The 24,359-nt window shown below is 30.9% G+C and overlaps 7 protein-coding genes across 7 annotated transcripts; 3 read left to right on the forward strand and 4 right to left on the reverse strand.

Annotated features, from left to right (window-relative positions):
• The first annotated feature begins 635 nt into the window (after positions 1–635).
• Tsp_05154 (deoxyribonuclease II superfamily) lies at positions 636–4,247 on the forward strand. Its single transcript, XM_003369696.1, has 9 exons — positions 636–748; positions 795–888; positions 947–1,070; positions 1,388–1,591; positions 1,638–1,820; positions 2,122–2,328; positions 2,677–2,855; positions 3,962–4,040; positions 4,129–4,247. Exons 1-9 carry the CDS (start codon positions 636–638, stop codon positions 4,245–4,247), a joined length of 1,302 nt encoding a protein of 433 aa, XP_003369744.1.
• A 2,155-nt stretch (positions 4,248–6,402) lies between these two features.
• On the reverse strand, positions 6,403–7,102 carry Tsp_05155 (hypothetical protein). Its single transcript, XM_003369697.1, has 4 exons — positions 7,062–7,102; positions 6,939–7,038; positions 6,631–6,747; positions 6,403–6,558 (listed from the first exon to the last, which is right to left on the reverse strand). Exons 1-4 carry the CDS (start codon positions 7,100–7,102, stop codon positions 6,403–6,405), a joined length of 414 nt encoding a protein of 137 aa, XP_003369745.1.
• A 2,455-nt stretch (positions 7,103–9,557) lies between these two features.
• On the reverse strand, positions 9,558–13,570 carry Tsp_05156 (hypothetical protein). The gene is made up of 3 exons (XM_003369698.1): positions 12,964–13,570; positions 11,054–12,801; positions 9,558–9,725 (listed from the first exon to the last, which is right to left on the reverse strand). Exons 1-3 carry the CDS (start codon positions 13,568–13,570, stop codon positions 9,558–9,560), a joined length of 2,523 nt encoding a protein of 840 aa, XP_003369746.1.
• A 2,507-nt stretch (positions 13,571–16,077) lies between these two features.
• Positions 16,078–17,217, forward strand: Tsp_05157 (serine/threonine-protein kinase Chk1). Its single transcript, XM_003369699.1, has 9 exons — positions 16,078–16,193; positions 16,366–16,468; positions 16,524–16,572; positions 16,612–16,647; positions 16,697–16,761; positions 16,794–16,799; positions 16,823–16,892; positions 16,962–16,993; positions 17,182–17,217. The coding sequence occupies exons 1-9, from the start codon at positions 16,078–16,080 to the stop codon at positions 17,215–17,217; spliced, it is 513 nt and encodes a 170-aa protein (XP_003369747.1).
• A 190-nt stretch (positions 17,218–17,407) lies between these two features.
• On the forward strand, positions 17,408–18,801 carry Tsp_05158 (serine/threonine-protein kinase Chk1). The gene is made up of 6 exons (XM_003369700.1): positions 17,408–17,430; positions 17,509–17,843; positions 17,895–17,987; positions 18,039–18,310; positions 18,383–18,616; positions 18,676–18,801. Exons 1-6 carry the CDS (start codon positions 17,408–17,410, stop codon positions 18,799–18,801), a joined length of 1,083 nt encoding a protein of 360 aa, XP_003369748.1.
• A 394-nt stretch (positions 18,802–19,195) lies between these two features.
• Tsp_05159 (hypothetical protein) lies at positions 19,196–21,147 on the reverse strand. Its single transcript, XM_003369701.1, has 3 exons — positions 21,078–21,147; positions 19,863–20,026; positions 19,196–19,798 (listed from the first exon to the last, which is right to left on the reverse strand). Exons 1-3 carry the CDS (start codon positions 21,145–21,147, stop codon positions 19,196–19,198), a joined length of 837 nt encoding a protein of 278 aa, XP_003369749.1.
• Positions 21,148–22,815: 1,668 nt separating this feature from the next.
• Positions 22,816–23,557, reverse strand: Tsp_05160 (conserved hypothetical protein). The gene is made up of 2 exons (XM_003369702.1): positions 23,428–23,557; positions 22,816–22,946 (listed from the first exon to the last, which is right to left on the reverse strand). The coding sequence occupies exons 1-2, from the start codon at positions 23,555–23,557 to the stop codon at positions 22,816–22,818; spliced, it is 261 nt and encodes an 86-aa protein (XP_003369750.1).
• Between the last annotated feature and the right edge of the window lie 802 nt (positions 23,558–24,359).

Here is a 24,359-nt window from a genome sequence, read left to right on the forward strand (position 1 = left end):
ATTTTAATTTAATTAAAAGCTATTTATAACGATAATCACTAAGCAAGTGTTTATTTAACAATGTCCCTACTTTTAAATGCGTGAGTTAACAGATTCTAAATAATATTTTTTCCTGTATTGTGCATTCGATAGTTTTCATTAGCTGAAACTACACATTGAATTGTTGCATTTAATTTTGGCATTAAGAATTGCAGTATAATATAAAATTAATTATCTAAAAGAATGATAAAACATACATCATTTATATTACTTGCTGTCTGCATGCTGAAATATAGCACTTCACAGACATCAAAATGTAAAAATGCTGCTGGAAATGTTGACGCAGAATGGTAAGCAGCACAAGTAATAAATTTTTAATCAAACAGGTGTTTTAACATATTTTATTGTTCCTTTCATTTTTACTGTAAAAAGTAATTTAAAAAATGATGGCTTACAGTAGCAATGATAGCGAAAATTTACCTAACAACAGTATAAATTAGCATTACCAGTTACGGGCATACCCCTCTTAACGCTCTTGTGTCAGGAACGGACCAAGAGCGTTAAGCGAAGCAGCGTTGTGCGGGGTCATTATAGTACATCGGTTCAAACAAAAGTCAGAATATATACAACAAAATTTATTAGAAATATTTATAAAAATGTTTGCATATTTTATTGATAATGTTAATCATTCGCATGATGGACTAGCTTTTGGTTTCTCAATATTGGGTTTCTTGATGATGAAACTATCAAGTGTGAACTCTTTCCATACGTTTTCTCTCATATAAAATTTCTTCATAACAAGATATCATTTCAAGAACACCTCGTCTTGATTTGGAACGTCGCTCATCATCATGGTCCTGCTCTATGAACTGGTCCATGATTTGTGTAATGTTTTTGAGGAATTCTGCGGTTAGAGTTCTCAAATATATATCTTCTTTTGAATCAAGGATCGTTGGTTTATTATTAGTGCATAGCTCTGCCAGTTGTTTCAAGTCAACATTGCTATGGCCCTAGTTGTAAGATAATGAACACAGCACACCAAAAATATATGATCGAATATATGAAATCTAACAGAATCCAAACCATTTACCGTAAATGATTGACAGAATGTGTGAAATAACTCGGGCAACATGATATAATAAAATGGTTTCAGTGATGTTAAAAATATTTAGCCAGATTTTTCGTTTTAAGGAAAAATGAACCACGTAGCATGCCAAAAAAGAGCGTTATAGAGAAACAGTGTTAAGCGAGGCCGCGTTAAGCATGGAATGTCTGTATATTGCATTTAGTAATTAAGTAGAATCTTTCTAAAATGAAAAAAGAAATATAAATTGCATAAGTATAACACAGTTAGCAGCTGGAAAATCGAAGTTTTATGCAGTGAATTTTAGGGCAATTCTTTATAAAGCCCCATGGCAGAAAAGGGGGAAAATTTTGACTGCACCAGGAAATGACTGGGTAAACGTTCCTGCTGATTTGCACAATCCAGTTGGACATTCTTTTGCTGCTGCATTAGCAGATGTAATTGGAAACAAGCCTGGTATTCAATTTTTTGCATACAATAACAATGCTCCAGGAATTAGAGGAGTTAAAAATAACTCAAACAGCAAAGGTTTTTACATGTAATAAATATTTATACAATAGAGTCAGCTGATCAGTGTCTAATGTTGGAATTCTTATATTGAATACAAATCCTGGAACTGATTCTGCATCATGGTTTGTACATTCTGTTCCTGGATTTCCCAAATCCAAAACTGCATGGGCATTTCCAGAGTCAGAATATGCTAAAGGGCATTTGCTTATTTGTTTTACGCTTGTGAAGTCCGCAGTTGATGTTATTGGTATGTTTGAATTTTATTTTTCATATTTTCTTTTTTTCTGAATTTTAGCAACTTATGTATTCATTTATCCATCACCATTGCTTATTGAATCAGAGCACAGAATTTTATAATATATAGTGTATAAAAAATTTATTTTGATATTGCAAAAACTTGCTTTAATTTTTGAAATATTAGTCAACTTCAAAATTATGTTCTTTTTCCAGAAAAGTGATTATAATAACATTGGTAGTAAATTCATAGTAAAGTTCAAAGCTGATTTAGGACTTTTTAACATTTTTAATTGATTTTATTAAATTTTCAGCAAATGGCTTATTACTTGTTTCCCCTTTTGTATACTACAATGATATTTCTGAACTTAAAGTGAACTCAATGCCAGCATTAAAAAAATTATTTGGTGAAGGAAGCAATACTTTTCCGCCATTTTCAACAACGCAAGAAATTGCTACAAAGCTTGCAGGTTCTTCTATGCCAGTCCAAATATTCAGCAAATCACAGCGATCAAAATATGGTTGGGACATTTTTTATTAATAAAATTATTACTTCTGATATATTCTAATGTTCAATTCATAGGAAATGCAATATAACAGTAGAAGATTAAAATTTCATTTTTGTTTCTGCTCTTTTTATTTAAAAAAAATAATTTTATAAAATATAGATTTTAAATACAAATTTAAATATTTTATTTAATTAAGATAAGATTTTAAAAAATAAGTTACCTTCTAATAAGATGAATAGATAAATAATTTTTAATAATCATTTTCCATGATTTTGTCTATTATTTCATAAGGCGGATAATAATCTTTTTCAGAAATATACATAAAACTTATTTCTAAAAGATTTAAACAAAATATTAGAGTTTGGTCAGCAACAGATATGCAATTGAAAAGCAGCTGTAAAATTTCTGGACAAAATATTCTTATCGTCAGAAACCCTATATTAATTGGTGATCATTTAAGTATTTCAGAAAGAGACTCCACAAATTGGTTAGTAACAGAGAATGGAAACGTTTTTTGCCAAGTCGATCAGCCTTATGCAGTATGTAATTTTGTATTACTGTATATAACATTACCAGCATATCTTTTATTTGTTACAGAAATTTCAAAAGTATATATCTGCTATGACTGTCTGCATCAAGAACGTCAATGTTTTTGCACATTTCAGCAAAATTGCCAGTCAAGTTGCTACTTGTACATGAATTTGTACAATACTTGAAAATGCCGTATTATATCTATAATACTTTTTAATTTTTAATTTTGATTTCATTCATTTGAAATTACTGCGCGCATATCAAAATCTGATTAAAGAGGGCAAGTTTTTATAAAAATTATTTTGATATTTGATTAATTTATGCAAAATAGTTTGGTATGAAATAATATCAGTAATACGATTATTGATTGATTATAATAAAATTTTATTGCAAAATGTAGACGAAAATGCTTACAATGCTCACAACTACCAAACAATTCATTTAAGATAATTGTGGTTTCTGTAATTTCTTCATACTATCCATACGAATGGCTCCTGTTATGATGCCTTATTGAAAAAATTATTTGTTGGAAACTTGAAGTTTCAGTAGTCAGATATTTTTAAAAAATCAAATTTCATTCCACGAAGGATCAACCAATGGCAAACTGTAACAAATTTTTCAAAGCGGAAATAAAATTTTCTGAACATCTCAACAGCTTTCTCAACATCTCTTTTTTAAACTCAAGGGCTCAAATGAAAAGATAATTAAAACAAGTCTAAATCTGAATGATATGCAAAATTGAATGGGATATTGAAAAATATTATGCCAATTAAATCAAACTAAAATGAACCTTAAAGCTTAATAAAATATTCTAACAATACAGTGATGAAGAGAGGTGTGAAACTAAAAAAATACCATAAAATTAAGTGGAAATGATTTTAAATGTTTGCATTTGCTTTATTCCTATCTTTTTATTATTATTCATTGTTGAATTATTATATACTATTCTAACTTTACAATATATATGTTTGGAATTTTCATTTTATTTATTGCAATTCTTACTGTTGAATTTTGTCAAAGAAATTACATTTGACATTATGCAGTGCAATTAATGCTTAGTATTGTGTTATAAATACAAATGTATTTTAGATAATTTTAAAAATGTTAATTTGAGAAGCATAAGCATGTATTTTTATTTTTTTATTTCTTCATAGCAATCAAGAAAACATTTGTTGCATTTCGCTTCTCAAAAAGTTTCCCATGACACAATATGTTTAAAATTTTCACTTTTAAATTCTCATCCATTAAACAGTAAATAAACAATTCTAATGCTCTGCTCAGCGGTCGCAAGCCCCAATATAGTGCCGGAACCACAATGTAATCAGTTTTTGAAGCGACCATTGATTTTATGCAAAATATGGTCAATGGCAAAGCACGGCCAGCTAAACATGAAATCATAAAAATGGACGCTTTTTTCATCATTTGCTTTTCCCGTGCGACCTTAATTTTTAATAATCCACTTCTGTATTTCTTCAATTTTATGCGAAGAATCAGCCATGTGCACAAGTAAAGACAGGCATTGAAATAGTACGAAGAAAGTAAAGCAAAAATATAAACTCTCCTGTTATTATATCCAAATACCTGGAATCTGAGACAAAATGCAGGTACTGCTTGATTGCGCATCTTTGCCACTGCTATTATGTTTGTACACATGAGAAGGTAGATGCAAAAGGCTGAAGCAAATAATAAGTAAACTATCATTTTTACATGTTGACGTTTTGCATATTTAAAATACCAAATAGGACAACAAACTGCCAACAATCGATGCAAGGATAATGTTATGAATAGTAGTATGCATGAAATATCCCCAGTTTCATAAAAAACAAGGTGGACACCTTGAACAAGACATTGCCAGCGCTTTAGGCAGCTATTTCCAAAAGTCTTTATATAAACACATCGCAGAAATGACATGACCAAACCCATGCTGTGTAGCATTGTTGCAATTAGTAATGCTAAAAAACAATATCTGCAGTGTCTTAACTGTCATTTATAATTCCAAATTTTCATTTTAATAACTGCATATTTTACTACTGGTAAATATTTGTAATAAAGAAAGTGCTTTATTTAAAGAAATATTAAAAATTCAATCCATTTTTTGCCTTATTAAAAATATTGCCTTTATTTATGTGGAAAACTTATAGAATAGTTATTGTTGCATTAATTAATGTTGAGTCTAATTAATTTTTAAAGTCAGATGGTAAAAACAAAATTGTTAAAGAAATGCATTCACTGATAAAACATCCATAAAATTGATACTCGCAATAAATGAAAAATAAAATCATGTATTAATTTCATTCTTATGTAATATATCTAGTTTAAAAAGGATAGTGTAAATTTCAAATTATTAATAAATAAACAAGCATATAAAAGAATACATTATATTTTAGCAAAATGTTATTGACTATGAAATTTCAATTTAATTTATATAATGTTGCTCCGTTTGTTATTACGTAAAAGTAATAGTAAAAAGATGTTTAACAGAGTGAATTAAAAATTTTTTTGTTTAGTGTTAATAATATATTGATTGGGCTTTCTCAGTGCAACGTATTAATAATGAGTCTGCACAACTGATGCACAGAGATTAAAACTTACATATTATTCCAGACCTTTCATAATATTTAAAAGAAATAGAGAAAAATATAATAAAAAGTTTCAGTACGCTTTAGCAACTCTGTGTCTATTTTGATTATTTTGAACAAAGCATTTAATATCACTATCATACCAATACAGAATAATAATCCTAGCGTTTATACAAAAGTATGGCAATTACTTAGTTTAATTTATAATTGTAATTTCTGTCATATGACTTGTCAAAAATTCAAAATACTTCCAAGAATAAAAAATAAGTACAAAACACGTATTCAAATTAACCCTCATCCTGGCGGCAAATTTTACACCTTAATCCGGGCACCTGTCTACATATGTAGACACAAGAAGTTTCGTCATATTTATTCCCTGTACGTGATGTTAAAATGATTATTTTTTCAACTACTAATAATAATTTCACAAATAGATTACTTATTTTATTCAATGTAAGCGCTAGACTATATTTTAGTGATTTTATGGCTGCTATGTATATACTTTTTTACATGAATGGCAGCGGTTTTACGTTGATTTTCGAGGTCCTTGCTCTCGGCATTTTGATGGATTTTATCGTTTTATAATTGGTATCTATAACATTTATGATTTCGGGGCAGTCTGTAGTGGATGAAGGAATGGTTAGTTTGTGCACAGATTTTTGATTTTGATAACTCATTTCGATGTGTTGTCTGGCCAGCTGAAAGCTATCTCATAAAACGCTTCTTTGTCTTCTGATAACTTTGCTGATGTCTCATCAGTAAGAATGCGTTGTTGATGCAAACCTCAACAATGAAGTACAACATCAGCATGGTGTATCTGTTGGTCTTTTTTAAAGCAAAAATTTCTATTCTTGCATCCATGCTATCCACGCCTCTTTTGCCAAGATTATAGTCATTCATGATGTTCGGTCTTTTGTCATTTTGCTGGTTGTCTACTTTCAACTTTGTGTTGCATGGAGTCAGCAGAAGAACATTGCTATTTTATCCTTGGCACGTAATTGATCATCGTTATTTTTCTGTTGTGCTCATAAACAGCAAATGTCGAATAAAGATCACGTCGTGCTGCTTTACGCAAACATGCTGGAACATCACGTCGATATGCAGAGATTGTACCTACAGATGTAAGACCATGCTCAAGAAAATATTCCACAGTAGAATATGATGCAAAATAACAGTCCAAACGTTTCTGTTAGAGTTCACGAACTGGCTGTGCCAATTGCCCAACATTGGTGCTTGCAAGACCAATTTGACGTTCTTCACCACTTCTGCCAGCACATAACAAATCTTTCAGAGCAATCTCCGCGTCACATATCCAGTTGATCTTCACATTGTACTTTCCTAGTCAAATGGTTAAATGGTCAATACGTATGGTAAAATGCAAAAGTAGCAATCACAGGTTCGCCACAACCGATTATTTATAGCAATGAATAGCTGCATAATGGATATCGCTCATCCAGTTTTTAAAGCTGCCATAAACAACTGACTGTTTTTGTCGCATATTCAGCTAATAACAGTGACTCTTAAACAAGCATCAAGAAGGTCTGAGAGCACTGGCAGACAGTCATGAAGCATACCGTATTTATCTTTGGGGTTGACGCCCTTTTTGACTAATCTACTCTATAAAATCCAAAAAACTTTATCCCAGATTCCATAAAGCACACGAACATGGGCCACATTCAAAAATAATCAATGTGGTAATCTCTGAGCATTTAAGCTACTACAAACATGTGGATTATTTCAGTATAATCATCAAAAAAAGAGAAAGTGCTATGTGTCTACATATGTAGACAGGTGCCCGGAATATGAATGGTAAACATGAAACAACAGCTTAAAAACGTCATAGAACCAAAAAATTAGCTGTGAAGATAGAGTATAAATTTTTATCGAAAGCTTTGGAATGAATAGGGCTAATTATTTTTTTTCATGTCACAGCACTGTTCCAAACATCGTTTGTCTACATATGTAGACAGGTGCCCAGATAGGGTTAAATGTGTTTTATTATATGCATCGATAAATAAGCATATTTAGTTATTGTAATATGCATTAAGTAATCAAAATATAACCAATGATGATTTTTTCCTTCATTTTTATATTAAAATCAAATAAAAATATCTATTTATTTCACTGAAATTACAATAATAAAAATATTTAATTCAAATTATCAATTCAAGAAAATAAAAACTAATCATTTGAGACAATCAGCACTGCATACCTATAAAAATTGTCTTCTAAATATGAATATAAATCATAAAATTATGCACATATATGCATATATTTGAATAAAAATATAAAAGTTAAATCTCCTAGGAAAAATTCAATTTAAATTGCTTAAAACAATAACCACCGTGTTTATAATAAATATAAAACGTGTTACTTTATTAATTAAACGTTTCTTTTTGATAAGCATTGTAGATATGTTTTTCTGCTGTATTTCGAATTCAGCTTATACGCAACGAACGCATAATCGTATTCACAGTGAGGTTGTATGATTACAGATGATTAAAAAATATATATATATATACTAATTAAAATAAAAAATTTATAGATCTATGGATTCATGAAATGAAACATTTTTTGGTGATCTTAATATTTTGATAACAACTTATTATTTATATATTATTTTTTATTATCATACTGCTTTGAATGTTTTATTGTTATTACAGAAGCTGTCTAAAATGTCTGTCTAGTAAATACATATGTGCGCGCACACACATGTACATATATTACTAAATAATAAAAAATGTTGTTCCATGTTCAAATACAATAAAAGTTAGAGATATGTAATGATAAATAAGTAACATTTATTTTCATTAAAAAACTTTCGACGATGTTCAAATAAATGTACAATTTAAACAATAATTTTTATATTATAATCAAAAGTATAAAAATTATATGAAGTAGGCAAATTAAGTTTTTTCCCGTTAATTAAAAAAAGTATAAACTATTACCTCTTAAAAAAAGAAGATCTTTGTACATATCTTTGATTTTAAATGTAGCTGCTAAAATGATCAAACTTAGAATTATAGCAATGATGCCACAGAAACAAAAACTGTAATTTGGATTTATTTTATATTTATAGCAGAAAAGAAGTGTTTCGTTCAATCGCATTGTAGTTGATTCAAGAAAACCTATTTTTTTACTATCACTTACTTCATTGTAGTATAACTGCTCAGTTTTATCTTAGCTGTGACTTTTAATTGGAATATTTTTTATTGATTTTTATGATGATGCATTTCTTTTAATCCGTATGCTTAATTCAATTCAACAGCAGAATGTAGAAATTGTAAAATAATACTTTATGTTTTTTAATTTATTGTGTACATATTACTGCTTTGTGCATATGTGCAACTATACGGCGAGGTTTGTCAATTATGAAAGAAAATAGAAAATGTTAAAAATATTTTTCATTTTGTTATTTTTTATTTCTTTTAATGGTATTCAATAAATGTAGCTTATTTACAACTTTTGCACATTTTTTCACCACAATTATAATGAACTACTCTTCGTTGTTGAAGTCTGAAGTCTCTTCGTTGAATCTTTTCAATCCTGATTCAGCTAATTGTTTCCCTAACACCTCGGTAGATTTCACCAGGAGAGCTTTACCAAATAAATGCAGTGATGCAAATAAATAAATTTTAAAAATTATCAATATCTGACTGCATCACCTTAATAATAATTTTACTAATGTTTAATAGTGTTCAAAATGTGTTTTTCCTATCATGCAGAATAACATGCATTGAAAAGAATTTCATAACAAGAAAAATTTTATTTGAAAAGGTTTTCTTGAATTTTAAAAATTTCATTCTTAAAAACATTGATCTATTGATATTTATAACTACAATGGTAGCTTGTTTGCTGTTTCATTGTAGTGGCATCGTGCTTGCTCTTTTATTATAAATTTCATTGATCTGTTTATTGCATGCATTTTGTATATTACAATCTCAGGCCAAACAGATACTTTGCGCAGTGTCATTATGGAGTTCACAATTCTCTGATTTTTCTAAATCAAGGTAATAATAATGCTTCAATCATGATGTGGCTAACGATGCTGAAGTTTGAGTATCTATTTTTACCTAAAGTTAAAGTTGTGTATGAAATTCGATACAATGGACCAGTAGAGAAACTGCACAGTCACAAAGCATTATAAAAGCTGTTCTTTTGTTGAAGAATAAAATTTGACAGGGTTGTTATTTCTAAAAATGATGGATTTTGACCTTTCATGTGGTGGTAAAAGACAACTGGCTCACGTCGCTGAACAGCAATCTCTAGCATAGCTACTACAGCTGTTGCTGACAGCATCTAAAAAAGCATCTTCTACTGTGGCAAATCTGACAGTTGTTCATAAAGCACATGTCCATGATGTGATCATTTCCTGTCGTAAATGATAAAAGTCAGCTGTTATTGTTGAACCCAGTCAGATTCACAAACTGATAACATTTTTTAGTCCTGCGACTATTTTCAAAAATTTTGTCTACAATCTAGCACCAGTTATCTCTTGTACGTGTTACGGATGCATAGGAAACTAAGCATCCTGATAAATTTGACCGAAGAATAGCAGAGGTTGTTTTTTTAGATCAGAGCATAATACTAATAACGAAGTTGAGGATGTTTTGATGTATATCAGTCTCGTTTTGAGTGGATATTTAACGCAGCAATTTAAGTTAAGTCGAAATGCATCAAATTTTATATACTCTAAAAAAATATCAAAACATTTTTTAAATGCTGAACCGCCTCGAACATGTTCTTAATGCGCCTTTGTTTATTAGGAGTACAGAATTTCAATTTCTTTTGAACAGTAAGAAAAAAATTTTTTTTAACTCTGAAGAAATTAGTTTTACTTTCACTGAAGTTCATTTTTCATCAGAGTTGCAAATAAGTTATAAATAATCCCACTTATATGTAAATGCATTGGTTTTCAATGAATTCATAACTTGTAAAATATTTGTTCTGGAAACTTTATATAAATATAAGCACTTCTGAAATGGTCTGAATCTACTTGTACGTACAAGTAATGAATTTAGTTTTTACTCCTTGAGCTATTCTTGTTTTTTACACATTTTAAGCATAGCATTGAATATTTATAGTGATATGCAATGTTTGATAAAATATTTTGTTGTAGTGCAGTATTGCCACTATTTTCTACTACTTATGGAGCAGAATTAATCTTATTGACGCGCGTACTCCTTGCTATCCTTGCTATGATGCTATATTATATATATACTATATCCTTGTTTCCAACTATTATAAAAAAAAACATGTCCATAGTACCATGAGTAAGTATTTCTGAGTACAAAATTATGCAATTTATTTATAGATAGTAATAATGTAAATAAATTTCGAAAATTGCAAAACACAACAGTATATATAATATCCTTTAAATAAAAAAAATTAATATTCCAGGTTTCAGAAATGCAAAATGCAAAGAAAAAATATAGGCAAAATTGCTTCACTAAAACTATTATTTATTATTTATTCGTAGCACTTTAGTTAAACAGCACAATAAAAATATAAAATAAAATTGAACAGAAAATTAGTACAGCGAGCTTTTGAAAATGAATATCACGAAAAAAAATGTTCGAATTCATAATCCGATTTTATTGTAATTATGATGGTGCTTATTTACTAACTGATCCGCCATTATTTCCTGGATTTTCTGAATCTGACTCGTGTTTTCCAGTTTTTGATGAATGACTTTTTTCAGAAAAGCTCTGAGCGGTTGTTTCTGCATGTGCTGATGAATAAGCTGTTTTGGAAATGGACTCTTCTGCTTTCTCATTTTGAAATTTCCTTCCTGATTCAAGTTTTGCATCTGTAAAAAATGAACTGCCATTTAGAATTTCTTCAGAGATAGAGATAAAATCGTTTGACACATGGTGAGCTGATTCCTTTTCAGATTCTGCTAATTGTTGAAAAATTTTGCTACATTCTTCCATTTCATTTAACAAAGTATGAATTTCATTAACTTGTTTTATCCCACTGAAGCGCATTGAAAGTTCTCCCGTTTCCTTTTCTTCACTTTTCAGTGTTTGTATTTCATCATTCGCGTGAACAATATCTTTTTCAGATATACAAGAGAGTAATAACTTTTCGCGCTCGGATGGCGATGTATGATGATCCGTGTCTGAATTTGACAAATCTTTTTCATCTACATCTGCTGTGTGTTTGATTTTATACTGGCACTCAAGATGAAAAATTTTCATTCTCTTTTCTCTGATTTCATCGAGCTCTTTATTCAATTCATATTTTAATTGGTCCAATTTTTTATGAGTGCTATATTCAATTTCTTTCACTTTTAAGTTTTCACTTATAGCACTTTGAAGCTGGTTGAAAAGTGTACCAATTTCCTCGTATAATTGTCGGTGATGTTCTCCTCTTCCATGAGCTCCATATGCTTCAACTGCGATATCTTTACAAAATTGGACTTTTCCTTCATCTTTGTTCGAATTTTTCATCGTGAGAAAATCACGGTATAGCTTCTTTAAATATCTTTTTTTGTATTTTAATCTTTCAAGTTGCATTTGACGAGCACACTCCAAATTATACAACTCACCATTAACTAGCTCTATTTCTGCGTCCATAATTTTCTGTGCTTCTTTTGCTAATAAAAGCTGACTTTTTAATGAATTTTCTTTTTTTACATCTTTTTCATAATAATCTACACCATTTTGCAGTTCTTTCATTTTAGACTTCGACTTTTTGATTTCTTCTTCAGTTTCAGCAATGTTTTTATCTAATTGAATGCTTTTCGTATAAAGCATATCTGCCTTAGAGCACAGTTTGTCTAATAACAGTTCTGCTTCGTTGATTTTATCCTCATAATGATGAAAATCACTGAAAGATGGATGAGAGCGTTCATTTGTAAAAATCTTCCTCAAAATGACTGCCATGTTGCTTCTATTTTTCACTAACGTTTCCAAAAGAACCATCAGCGAAGAGTGGGCTTGATTATTGTATTTCAATTTATAATTATTTCCATAAATGTTGCTAAATACACCTTCAGATTTCTTAATAATCGAAGCTATGAGTCGATTATTTTCATTTTGAAGTTGGTCAATTTGCAATTGCAATTCGTGCTTTCTAGCATAATATTTGTTGACGATGAAATTTGAATTTTTCACAGCTTCCTTTTCTCTTTTAACCATGTGTTTCTTTATTTTTTCTTTAATCAAATCAAGTTGTTCCATTTCATGTTGTTTTACTTTTGCCATCTGTGTGATTTGATTCGCACCATAGGAAAGAAATTCACATGTTGTAGTGCATAAATTATTTATAGCTTGATCAAGCGCAACGTTTTCTTCCTCTTCTTCTGTTTGATAGTCGAAGATTAAATTTCCATTATTTCCGTGAAACATCATTGCCATTTTCACTGCATTCTCTGTTAATTTGACCTTTTCTATCAATTTTAAATTATTGCTTTCCAAATTTTTCAGCTTCGCAATTAATTTTTCATCATCCAATGTGCATTCATTGGTTGTTTTTTCTTCGGTTTTCTGATTGGTGTTAAATTTTTTCAATGTATATCCAAATTCTAAAACACTTTTCATCAGCATATGAACAATATTGCGTAGTTTAGCGTTATTTTCCTCTTGTATTTTGATCTTTTCGTTCAACTCATCCACATCTTTCTTCAGCACTTTGTCAACATCTTCATGGGTTGTTAGCAAATCAACATTCTTATGATGACGAAGCAAATTTTTAAAATTCTCCAACAACCGTGGCAAAACAATCCCAACAGATGAACTTGCATCTTTGCAATATTCCAGTCCAAGCATTTGCAATACGCTTTCAAATAATGACAAACAGTCGTGCAGCTTTTCAGTAATCCCAATTTTGAGCAGTTCTTGTTCTTGATGATCACGCTTACACTGACAATGTTCAATTATTCTCTTCTCCAGAAGAAGGTGAATATTTTCTTTATGGATATCTTGCTGATTCAATTGATCCAACACATTTTCTGCTGTCGCTTTGCAATTTTGTTTGATACTAATAATATCTTTCACTGTTGGTATGATGCGATCAACTTTCTCCAATCCACTTACATTTTCTTGACGAAATTTTGTCAGAATTTTAAAACCACGCTTAGGCAAGTCCTCTTTTCCAGTTTTTTTGTGAACAACTGGCACCGAAACTGTTTTCTTTGCCATTCTTCCACTTATCGATAATGCAGTCGTTTCCAACTCCTTTATTCAAATACGACTAACATTATTGTTTGTCTTGGTAATCATAAACTTTACTTTAAAATAAATATACTGTTTTTAATGTTTGTTTAATTTAAACCAATACGAATGGTGTAACTTTAAACTAAACTTGATCAGTTCTGGGACAAATTTTTGTCTTATTTTATTGCTCATTGGTATTGAAAATTATTTAACGGGAAAAATCCATCTGCCCACTATTGATTTTCGAATTCAGTGGACTGAAGGTTGAAATTTCCAAATGCTAACTGTTTTCATAAACCATTATATGAAAACAACATATATATGAGCAGAACATAAGTTATCGATTCGTGCATGTACTACAAACAGTGAACATAACCCACAAACAAGAAAAATTGCTCTGGCTCACAATCACAACGGGAGAGAAAGACCTCTTGCTGAGTCATATCAAGCAGGGTTCAGGTCAATCGGAACTCCAATGCAACAGCAAAGAAGGTCGCTGTGTCACAGCCATTGCTAATTCCAAACCACGATATAGATCAAAGGTTTCCATTATATGTTCATGCTAATCCCTGAATTGCGATACTAACACAACTGATCCGTGACCTACGCAGAGATGCAAAATTTCATGTGAATTGCATCATCAAGTCGCCAACAAATTAGTCATTATGACATTATTGACCATCATGACTCAATTCAGGCCAAATACACCAAAAAAGAGAAAAAACTAAATTATTGCACTAAATGACCGTGTATGTGATAAAAACAGAACAATTTATGTCAGCAAAGAGGATTTAGTTTTCCAGAAAGTATGAAATGATCATCAGAAGAACAGCATAGCATAGTAGTTTCTTTCAATATTTTACTATGGTTGTTTTATTAATATTTCTCTTTAATTCATACCCTTTGAAATATTTCGTGTCGTGCTATTATCAAATATTGACAATATCAAGCTAGAAATTCTTATTACGGTTTTATTCATAATTCATAAACATATTTTTTGTTGAATTTATGCCATGAAAATATGCAAAACTGAACATTTGTAGGTGAAACAAAAAATTTTTCAATGCTACCTTTTTGATTTATGACAATTGCAACGTTGCCACGATTTTTTTGTATAAAATGTTGAAGTAAAAATTAACTGTAATTTTTGATCATTTGATAACGCTGTATAATTTACCAGTCAGTCAATAATCGACTATCATTGATTAAATGCTCACTTTAAGAAAAATTAAATTAGAAAAATAATAAAAACAGGTGTTATCAATGATTGCAGATGTATGCATTAAATGGAATGTACTTTAGCTTGAGTTTTAAAATAAACATTTACCACTAATATTCTAAATTATAATTTAAAATATTTGCTTTTTATTACTACAATCATTTTACAAAAAGTAAACATAAGAAGAAACTGCAACAAAGTCAACCTAACAAATGTTTAAATAAAGAACTTTCATTTTTTAGCACTTTTACATTCATAAAACAGTAAATGTTTCTAAAAAAATAATAATAAAATAGCAAGATACAAAATGCATAAAAGTTTGGATAAATAATTAAAATAATTAATGTTCCATTATACAAATTCATTTAATGATAACATTAATAAAGCAGTTTTCAAAAGATTTGCAATCAAACAAAACAATTATAAATAGAATTATAATAGAGAAAACCGAAAAATTAATTTTTCTTTTTCGTATTACTCTTTACAGTCAACGACTTACAACTTATATCTCGTCTGAGTTTACCACACTGATTTAATTGCCCAGTAAGGTGTGCGCTTAGTTTATTTCTTATTTTTATACATTTATGGTTCACACATTATTTATTTGTGAACCGATCTGATAAGAAGAGGGCTGCTTTTGCTTGCTATGAAAGTTTGTTGATGCAGCATTTCAACCAAACGAGCAATGACGCAATTTTGCAAATTGAGCTTTGAATAGCCTAAAATTAAAATATTTAATTACGAGTATACAAGAACATCTTTTTTAACAATATAAGTAACAAAGGTTTAAAAAACTATTGATGCAGAAGCGTTAGCTTCTATTTTATATTTATTATATTTTTTAAGATTATTTAATTACAAAATATATTTAAAAATTGCATAATTTTGATTCCCGGCTGCAATGAAGCAAAATAACTTTTAGCCAATGAAAAACTGAGAAATTTCATCCAATTGAAACGCACAACATTTAGCCAATTAAACAGCAACTTAAATGACCAATAAAATTATTTCATAGATTAATTTATTTGCAACCATTTTAAAAGAATTTATTATGTATAAAACTAAATAATTTCATTTTATTTTATTTATTTTTTATATTTATAAATTTTATTATGTGTAAGCATTCAAATATTCAGCACTGCTAGGTTCTGATTGCGCAGCCAGTTACAGTACGCAAATTTATACTTGATTACTATTAGGGAATAATTTGACCTCTGAACATTACGCTGCATTTTCAATTTCAGTTCATTTTGCTCTTTGCTTCCATCGCGTGATGTTCCAACACACAATAATTCCGCCTAGCGAACAAACATGGAGTTCGAGACAGGTTATTCCGTTCTGTGAGGAATGGGATTATGTGCAAACTATTGGAGAAGGATCGTTTGGAGAGTAATGTTTTGTTGTATATATATCCTATATGTTGTATATATATATACATACATGTATATATATATATATATATATACATATATATATATATATATGTATATGTATATATGTACATGCATATTTGTTTATATATATATATATATTTTTGTTTTATGCATTAAATTTTTTTTAGAGTTCGATTGCTGTTGAATCGCTGTACGCGTGAAGCAGTTGCAGTGAAACTAATTAAAACTGATCCGGAAAATGAAGAGAGCGTACGAAACGCACATAAAGAGGTACTTTTAATGTTGTGCGGTATGAAATGGAATAATGCATTGTTTTTTTATTAAGGCACTGATTTCCAAAACAATGCGACATGAAAACGTCATTGCTTCAGCAGGTTATCGAAAGGAAAACAACATATACTATATTTTTTTAGAATACGCTCAGGGAGGGGAACTTTATGATCGTATAGGTAAGCATCAACATGTAATGACTTTAAATGCATACATCTAATTCTTCAGAACCCGACGTTGGTACAGGCGTAGCTCTAGCTCATAAATATTTTTTAGAATTGCTTTCAGGAATTGTAAGTTCCTATTTTTTTCTCTTTTACTTCAGTTTCAGGTAATTTTGAAAGTGCTTTTAAGGAATACGTTCACAGCCAAGGCATTGCACATCGAGATTTGAAGCCTGAAAATCTTTTAATATCAAGTACTGGTAAGTTTCATGAAAATCTGAACTTTTTTAAGTTTTTGAATTACTGTCATTTGTAGATGTTTTTTTCAGAAAATATTTTCAACTTTTGGGTGTATAGTCTAGTTCATTGTTTGTGATTAACCGAATTTCTTCGTACATTATTTCCTTTGTTATACGTTTGTAGAACAATCCTGCTGAACTTTTATTGTAATTGTAAGGCTTTCAGGGCATTGATGTTTATCAGAAACCTTATGCAATTATTAGATAATTGTTCAGGATTATATCTATTTTTCATCTTTTTAATTATTAGGTTAGGGCATCATTGTGGATGATCAGTTCTAGATAGCTGACATTTTCTGAATAGGACAGCAAATAGTGGGGATAATCCTTTTAACAATAGAATTGACCTCGTCTTGTCAGGTTGACAATTTTGTAGTCCATCTATCAATCAAGTGCTTTTACAGATAAATATTTCTTTATCTCAATGTGGTGATCTGGGTCAGTGAGAACAATGAGTAATTTGCGTTAATCCTGTAATGCGTATGTTATACAACAGAAAGTTTTTTTCCAATATACATGATATTGTTGTAATAGTTGGTCTGATCTAGATTGTTCAGGAATTTTGTTGTTATTTCAGGAATGTGGGTTATGCTTGTATTTTAACTTCCAATTTAGGAGTATTGAAAATTTCTGATTTCGGAATGGCAACCGTTTTTCGAAACAAACACGGTAGAGTACGCAAATTGGGAACGAGATGTGGTACATTCCCATATATGGCTCCGGAAGTAATCACAGGTTCTTATGATGCTGAACCTGCAGACATTTGGAGCTGCGGGGTTATTCTGGTAGCAATGCTGACCGGAGAATTACCATGGGATACACCTGAAAGTGAATGCGAGCGGTATGCAAAGTGGGTTGAAGGAAAATGCTGGAATTTAAGCCCTTGGAGAAGAATCGATTGCTCGGCTTTATGTAAGTGTATGTATGTTTGTGAAGACTTTTTAATGAATGAAAATTTTTCAGCATTAATAAAGAATATCTTGCGAAGTGAACCTGAAAAAAGAATGAATATAAAGGAAATTTTGAAACACAAATGGTGTTTGAAAGACTTTTCAAGTATGTCTTATTGTTGTTATGAGCATTTGTATATGTTTTTAATTGATTTAGAAAAATCATTTCCTGTGGAACCGTTGAGATTGAAAAGTTTGTGCAGTGATGATGACAAAAAGCGACGTGGAAAACAGCCGGCAACAGTTTGCTCCTCGCAACCTGTTAACAGTGGTAAACGAAATGTTGATCGTTGTTTTAATAGCGATGAAGGGACGTCAAGCAAGCGTCCGCACATGGAGTCAGATTTCAATATAAGGAGCTTTTCACAGCCATCTAACTTTGATAATTTGCTGCTGAGCAGCCAGTCCACTTCGCAGCCATCAAATTTGGTATGACTTGCGCTGTATGACTGAAAGCGCTGTGTGAAATGTGAATTCGACTTTCCACAGGTTCCAATTCAGGATGCCATTGACAAACTGGTGAAGCGAATGACACGCTTAGAATTCAGTTTGCCTCCTGATGAAGCTGTAAACAAAGTTGAAGAAGCCTGCTCTGATGCAGGCATGGGAACTGTGCGTGCAAGTTGTAATGAATTATCGGTAACAACTGTAGATAGTCGACGCAACCCACTTTCTATCAAAGTGACAGCTTATGCAATGAAAGATTTGACAATGATCGACTTTCGATTGTCGAAGGTTTCCCCTTTACATCATGTTGTATTGCGCTCTGATAGTTTTGAATGCTTTGCTTTTAGGGAGATGGTATTGATTTTAAAAGAACTTTTAAACTTTTAAAAGAGCGTTTAAATGATTCCATGTCACTCGGCCATTCGGTCCATTCGGAGTGTCAGCCTTCTACATCCAGAACATCTCCACAATAATTATTTATTTCTATAATATACTCTACTAAGCGTGTCAGATATTTTGTATGACCGTTTTAGCGTCAATTAATTTTCCATTTATTTATTTACTCATTTCTTTAATGTTTTAGTTTTATTGTTTATTTATTTATTCAGAAGATTATTATTTTTGTATTTGTTAAGTTTAATTTAGCAAAATTTATATAGCACGCATTGAAATAAAATTATAGCCCAAATGATTTTGAAATGTTTGAATTTGAAGACAATATAAACAAGACGAACAATACATAAATACAAAAAAAACATAAATACAATATAGTGCAAATACGTTGTTTCTAAGCAAAAGCAAAAAAATTTATTCTTATGCACCGCGGTAAAAGAAATGTAATTGATACACATAATAAAATTATACCATTCATATTGTGAAATCTTTTTCCTCAATTAAGTTCATTTCATTCAACAACTTTCTGGAAATTTTATCTTTAAAATCATTAATTAATAATTGCTTTTTATGCAATTTATTTTCCAAATTTGCTTTCATTCGTACAACCTGTGCTTTCAAGTGTCGTTGTCGCCATTGAATATTCTGACAGGAAATTCGTGCTCTTTTCAAAGAATTCAAGTAGTGACGCCTTTTAACTGCTGAATCCAGAAGCAACTTCTTACATATGCTCAGCTCTGGAATTGCTTTCAAATCTGACAATAAGCGATGTTTATCCGACTTCAATGCTGCAACATTTTTGCGTCGATAATCTCGCATTCGCTTTTGTCGTAAATATTGAAGACGAGGAGAATAAATGACAGATCGTGGTTTTGGTGCTGTTCGTGAAGGTGCAATTTTCTTCGGAACTTGTAAATCTTTATCATCTTTAGCTGAAGGAATTTCGACTTTTGCAACGGCTTCTCCTTTAAAAATATCATCCTTATCCTCGTCTTTTTCTTTACACAAACATTCATATATACTGTCGAACAATTTCAGCACTGCAAACCAAGCTTGTGCTTTGTGTGAAAGTAAGTCCTTAATTTCAAATTACATCACTCTATCTACTTCTCTGCATATGTAATTGAAAATAATTACTCACATTGGCGGTGAATATTTCTTGTAAATCGAAGCTGATAAAATTTTCCGAAATACATTCTATTATGGATGTAAGTAAAACTGACGGAACAGCAAACTGAGGAAGCACTGGATCATATTCCATAGCAGGTACACAAACGGCGCAATACAGATCGTAGATAAATTGTGCTAAAATACAAAATAAAAAGCGCACACATAACAATTATTCAACACGTCCCATTGAACATACATTGGTTTATCTTCAACTGCCAATTAAATCAAGCATAAATTTAACTGTTTTCTGCAAGATAAACCGATAATTTTATTAAATAATTTGATTAAAGGGATAAGATACTGAAAATTCCATTCCAATGAAGTTATAAACTGGTAATTAAATTCATTTTGATTCATCATATTCTTTCTGTAATCTATAAACTGACAGTTTAAGTAAAATTTATTACTGAGAAAGAAAGTATTATTAATCACATTAATGTTGAATAAAGTTGTACACAATGAAAAAATAATTTAAGATGTCCTCCAAATGAAATGTACCTCAAGAATAAAAAACAAGCATACCATTTAAGTCATTCAAAGATTTATACTTAAAATTGCTAATTTTACATTTTTCTGCCAAACTAGCGCTCATGGACATTATCATGCCTTCCATTTTTCAAAATTTCTCAGATACACTAATTTGCAATAACAAATTTTAGGTTCAATTCTTACAGTATGAATCAGTAATTCTAAAAACAATTGGCTAAAAATATTTTTAAAATATAAAAACTGTTAAAATTTATATTAGTTACTTCTTTATTCACAATTTTTTAAATAAATGTTTATCAAGGTATGCATGAATGGTAATGATATTTAGCTCCACTGTATTTTCAAGTTGTTGTTGTATTGCTTTGAAACTTTTTCAATTGTTTTATTCTATATCTGTAAATGTTTGATTTTGCCTGTTTAACAGTTCTGAAAGCGGTTCTAAGCAAACATTGCACTATAATAAAATACATTGTGGTAAAGCATTTTATTTTGGGCAACCAATAAAATTACATAATAAACAACAAATTATTTTAAAATCTTCCATGAAGATAAGTAATAGTGCAACTTTGACCAGGCACACCCATATTATAACGGTAATAATTATATGTATATATATTAAATCGATAATAATACGCTGCCTCTTCATCCGACACGGTGCTGCGTTTACCACTAAACAATCTGAAAAGTTTTGACACACAATCCAGTATTTTCGATCGACATGATTGCAGAATCGATGCCTTAAACAATAATGTTTTATTCCATTTCATTCTGAAAATTATATAAAAAACCTTTTCATTTGCACTTTTCGTAGGAATTTTCATTATTTCCATCACAATCCTGTCACCTGTCATACGGTTCCATAGTACGCGAATGCTGAAATAAATTTATTGTATTAAAAATTATACATGTGCTATAAATTATTACACTTCAACGTCTCCTTCTCCAGCAACTTCTGCATAATCCCAAGCTTCACAAAATGGAATACCCTCCTTTGGCTTCCATGCTTCAGGTGGTATATTGAGGTCAGGCAACATGGCAGAATCGAAACACTCCATGGACTGAACTGCAACGGAAAACAATCAAAGCATTCCCTAATAATAATTAAGTATAAATGTGGTTTACTGTAGATTGTCATCTAATCAAAATATTGAATTGGTATTTGTATTTTTATGCAAAAAATTTAAAAAAAGACTACATTGTATATTATAAAAAATTTCAAAATAAATAAATTTCAATAATAAAATAAAGCGTGAAATTGCATTAACAATGATAAACCGAAGCATTAAAGTCTATATGTTTGATTGATGGGAAACGCGCACAGCTGCCCGCTGTCTTGTTTGAGCGAGGTCTGTTGATATATCTCTACTGCTCTAATTTTATTAGTCTGCTTTCTGGCTTCTTTAAGGAGAAAAAGTGCTCTTACAGTTGCAGAATAGATGAAGATCGAATGAATATAAGAAATACACTCAAAATGTGCATCGAATAGCTTCCATCTTTAGCGAGTCGCCCTCAAGGGGCCACTCTTCGGTTTCCGCGCCGCCGCATCCTCCATGGATGGCATAGTTCTCTAGCGATTCTCTGACTACGCCTTGCGTTTCTTCCCGACGTCTCCCCATACAACACAACTTTTATTTACATTGACATTACAACACAGCAGCGCACACGCACCCACGCTGCTCACAACTCCTGTCCACCGTTGGACTGTTGGTGCTTATTGTATCCTGTTTTCGGATCACGGTATGCGGATTCACTTCCCGTGGAGCCCTTAATTGGCGGCGTTTGCTCAGCTCGCTCCAGGGGGTCAACTTTGGTAGCTCTTATCTTGCCGCGCCTCACTTTATTGCCCATCCGTTTGGTCGCCGGCGTCTTCTTGTGCCATTGTTCAGAAATAGCCTAACCTGCGGCCGCTGTGACCTTTTGACACGGGCGACGCTCCTAATTAGTGTCTTCTCATATCCATCGTATAATATAAAGAACATAAAGGGATGCGGTCAAATGCAGATAACATTTGCCCAGTGCTAGTTAAATACAATATACACGGGCAGGTGCTCGATTTTCCGTAGTCTGTTGCACATGATTACACTAGCATAATCTAACAAAGATGTTTTTTTACAACAGTCACTTAATCATCTTTAAGTTAAATAATAACAAATCATTAAATAAATTAGACAACCAGGAGCAAATTATTACCCATCAACATTTGTGCAAGAATCTTGGTCTATGAATAAGCAGATTTTTTGTTCATCATAACTACTTTATTTATCACATTTAATATAAATAATTTTTACAAAAATTATTCTCTATCCGCTGATAATCAACGTAAGAAAATTTGGTCTGTATTGAAATAACTTGCTAAAAAAATGGTTTCTACAACAAACTAATCAATTGCAGGCTCACCCAGACGGTTTCTGGTTTAATTCCGCATAACACTAACATTATTTTGTCCAGCAATGAAAAAATAGACATTTCGAAAAAACGTTTTTCGCCATTTTTTTTGCAAAACAGCCGAGTCTATAGTCCACGAAATTTTGAACTTTACGAGAAAAATGTTTTTCTCCAAAAATTACTGGAATTGATTTATATCAATCAGTATTTATTAGCCAACTACTACAAACGTATCCGCGCCGGGCTTTACTGCATTTTTTGGAGATATGCCAGAAAAAGAGAAACCAAATATAGGATTTTAATGGTGTTGAAGTAAAAAGAATTGAAAAATAAAATTTCAATGAATATGTATATGAAATTATTTCATTAATTTTTACACCCGAACGATCAATGTTTTCAGCAAAAAGGGAATTTATTTTAATAACAATTGTTCCTGATTTTTATTTGTCTTACAGAAACTATCAAAATCAAAACCTTTGTTTGCTCAATTTTTTGATTGATTAAAATTTAGAGATAAGAATAATCTAAAATTTTCAGATTGAAATGCAATTTTCAGGCAATATGCCACTCTATCTCTTCCCTAAATGTCAAACCCCCAAACCGGCAATTTTATAATATTTCTGAAAAACTCATCGATTGTGGGTTACTGAAAATTTACATACCTTTAACTGGCACAGTATTGTTTGCACTTATGAAAAACAATTTTCTAATACGCAACAAAACAATATACAGCAATATCCCGCTTAACCCAGTCCCGCTTAATGCTGTTTTTCGGCATGTCACGTGACTCATTTTTCCTTAAAGTGAGAAATTTTGCAAAGTATTTTTAACAGCACTGAAACGATTTTATTATATCATGTTGCTTGAGTTATTTCATACATCCTATCAATCATTTCTGTTAACTTGTTTGGATTCTGTTAGTATATATTCGATCATATATTTTTGGTGTGCTGTGTTCATCATCTTACAACTAGGGCCATAGCAATGTTGACTTGAAACAACTGGCAGAGCTATGCACTGTTAGTAAACCAACAATCTTTGCTTCAAAAGAAGATATATATTTGAGAACTCTAACATTAGAATTCCTCAAGAACAGCATCACCAACATTACACAAATCATGGACCAGTTCATAAAGCAGGACCATGATGATGAGGGACGTTCCAAATCAAGACATGATGTCCTTGAAATGATATGTTGTTATGAAAAAAAATTCTACATGACAGAAAACATAAAGAGAGACAGTTAAACATGCTTGGCAGTTTCATCACAAAGAAATCTAAGGTGAGAAATTAAAGGCTGGTCTATCATTGCAATGAGTAATATGAACCGTAAAGTATGCAAACAGTTTGTTAAATACTTATAATAAATTTTTTTGTACATATTCTGAGTTTTGTTGGAACCGATGAACTATAAACACATGCCATAATGACCCCGTATAACGTTGTTTTGCTTAACGCACTTTTTTCATGAACAGATCAAGAGCCTTAAGGAGGATTTGTAATTACTTTAAGCAGTTCTATAATTACAGCAGTTTAATATAAATTAGTTATATGTAAAATGCTATTAGATTTCACATTACTGCCCATTTTAATT

This window comes from Trichinella spiralis (assembly GCF_000181795.1).
Source record: "Trichinella spiralis strain ISS 195 chromosome Unknown Scfld1557, whole genome shotgun sequence".
NCBI lineage: Eukaryota > Metazoa > Nematoda > Enoplea > Trichinellida > Trichinellidae > Trichinella > Trichinella spiralis.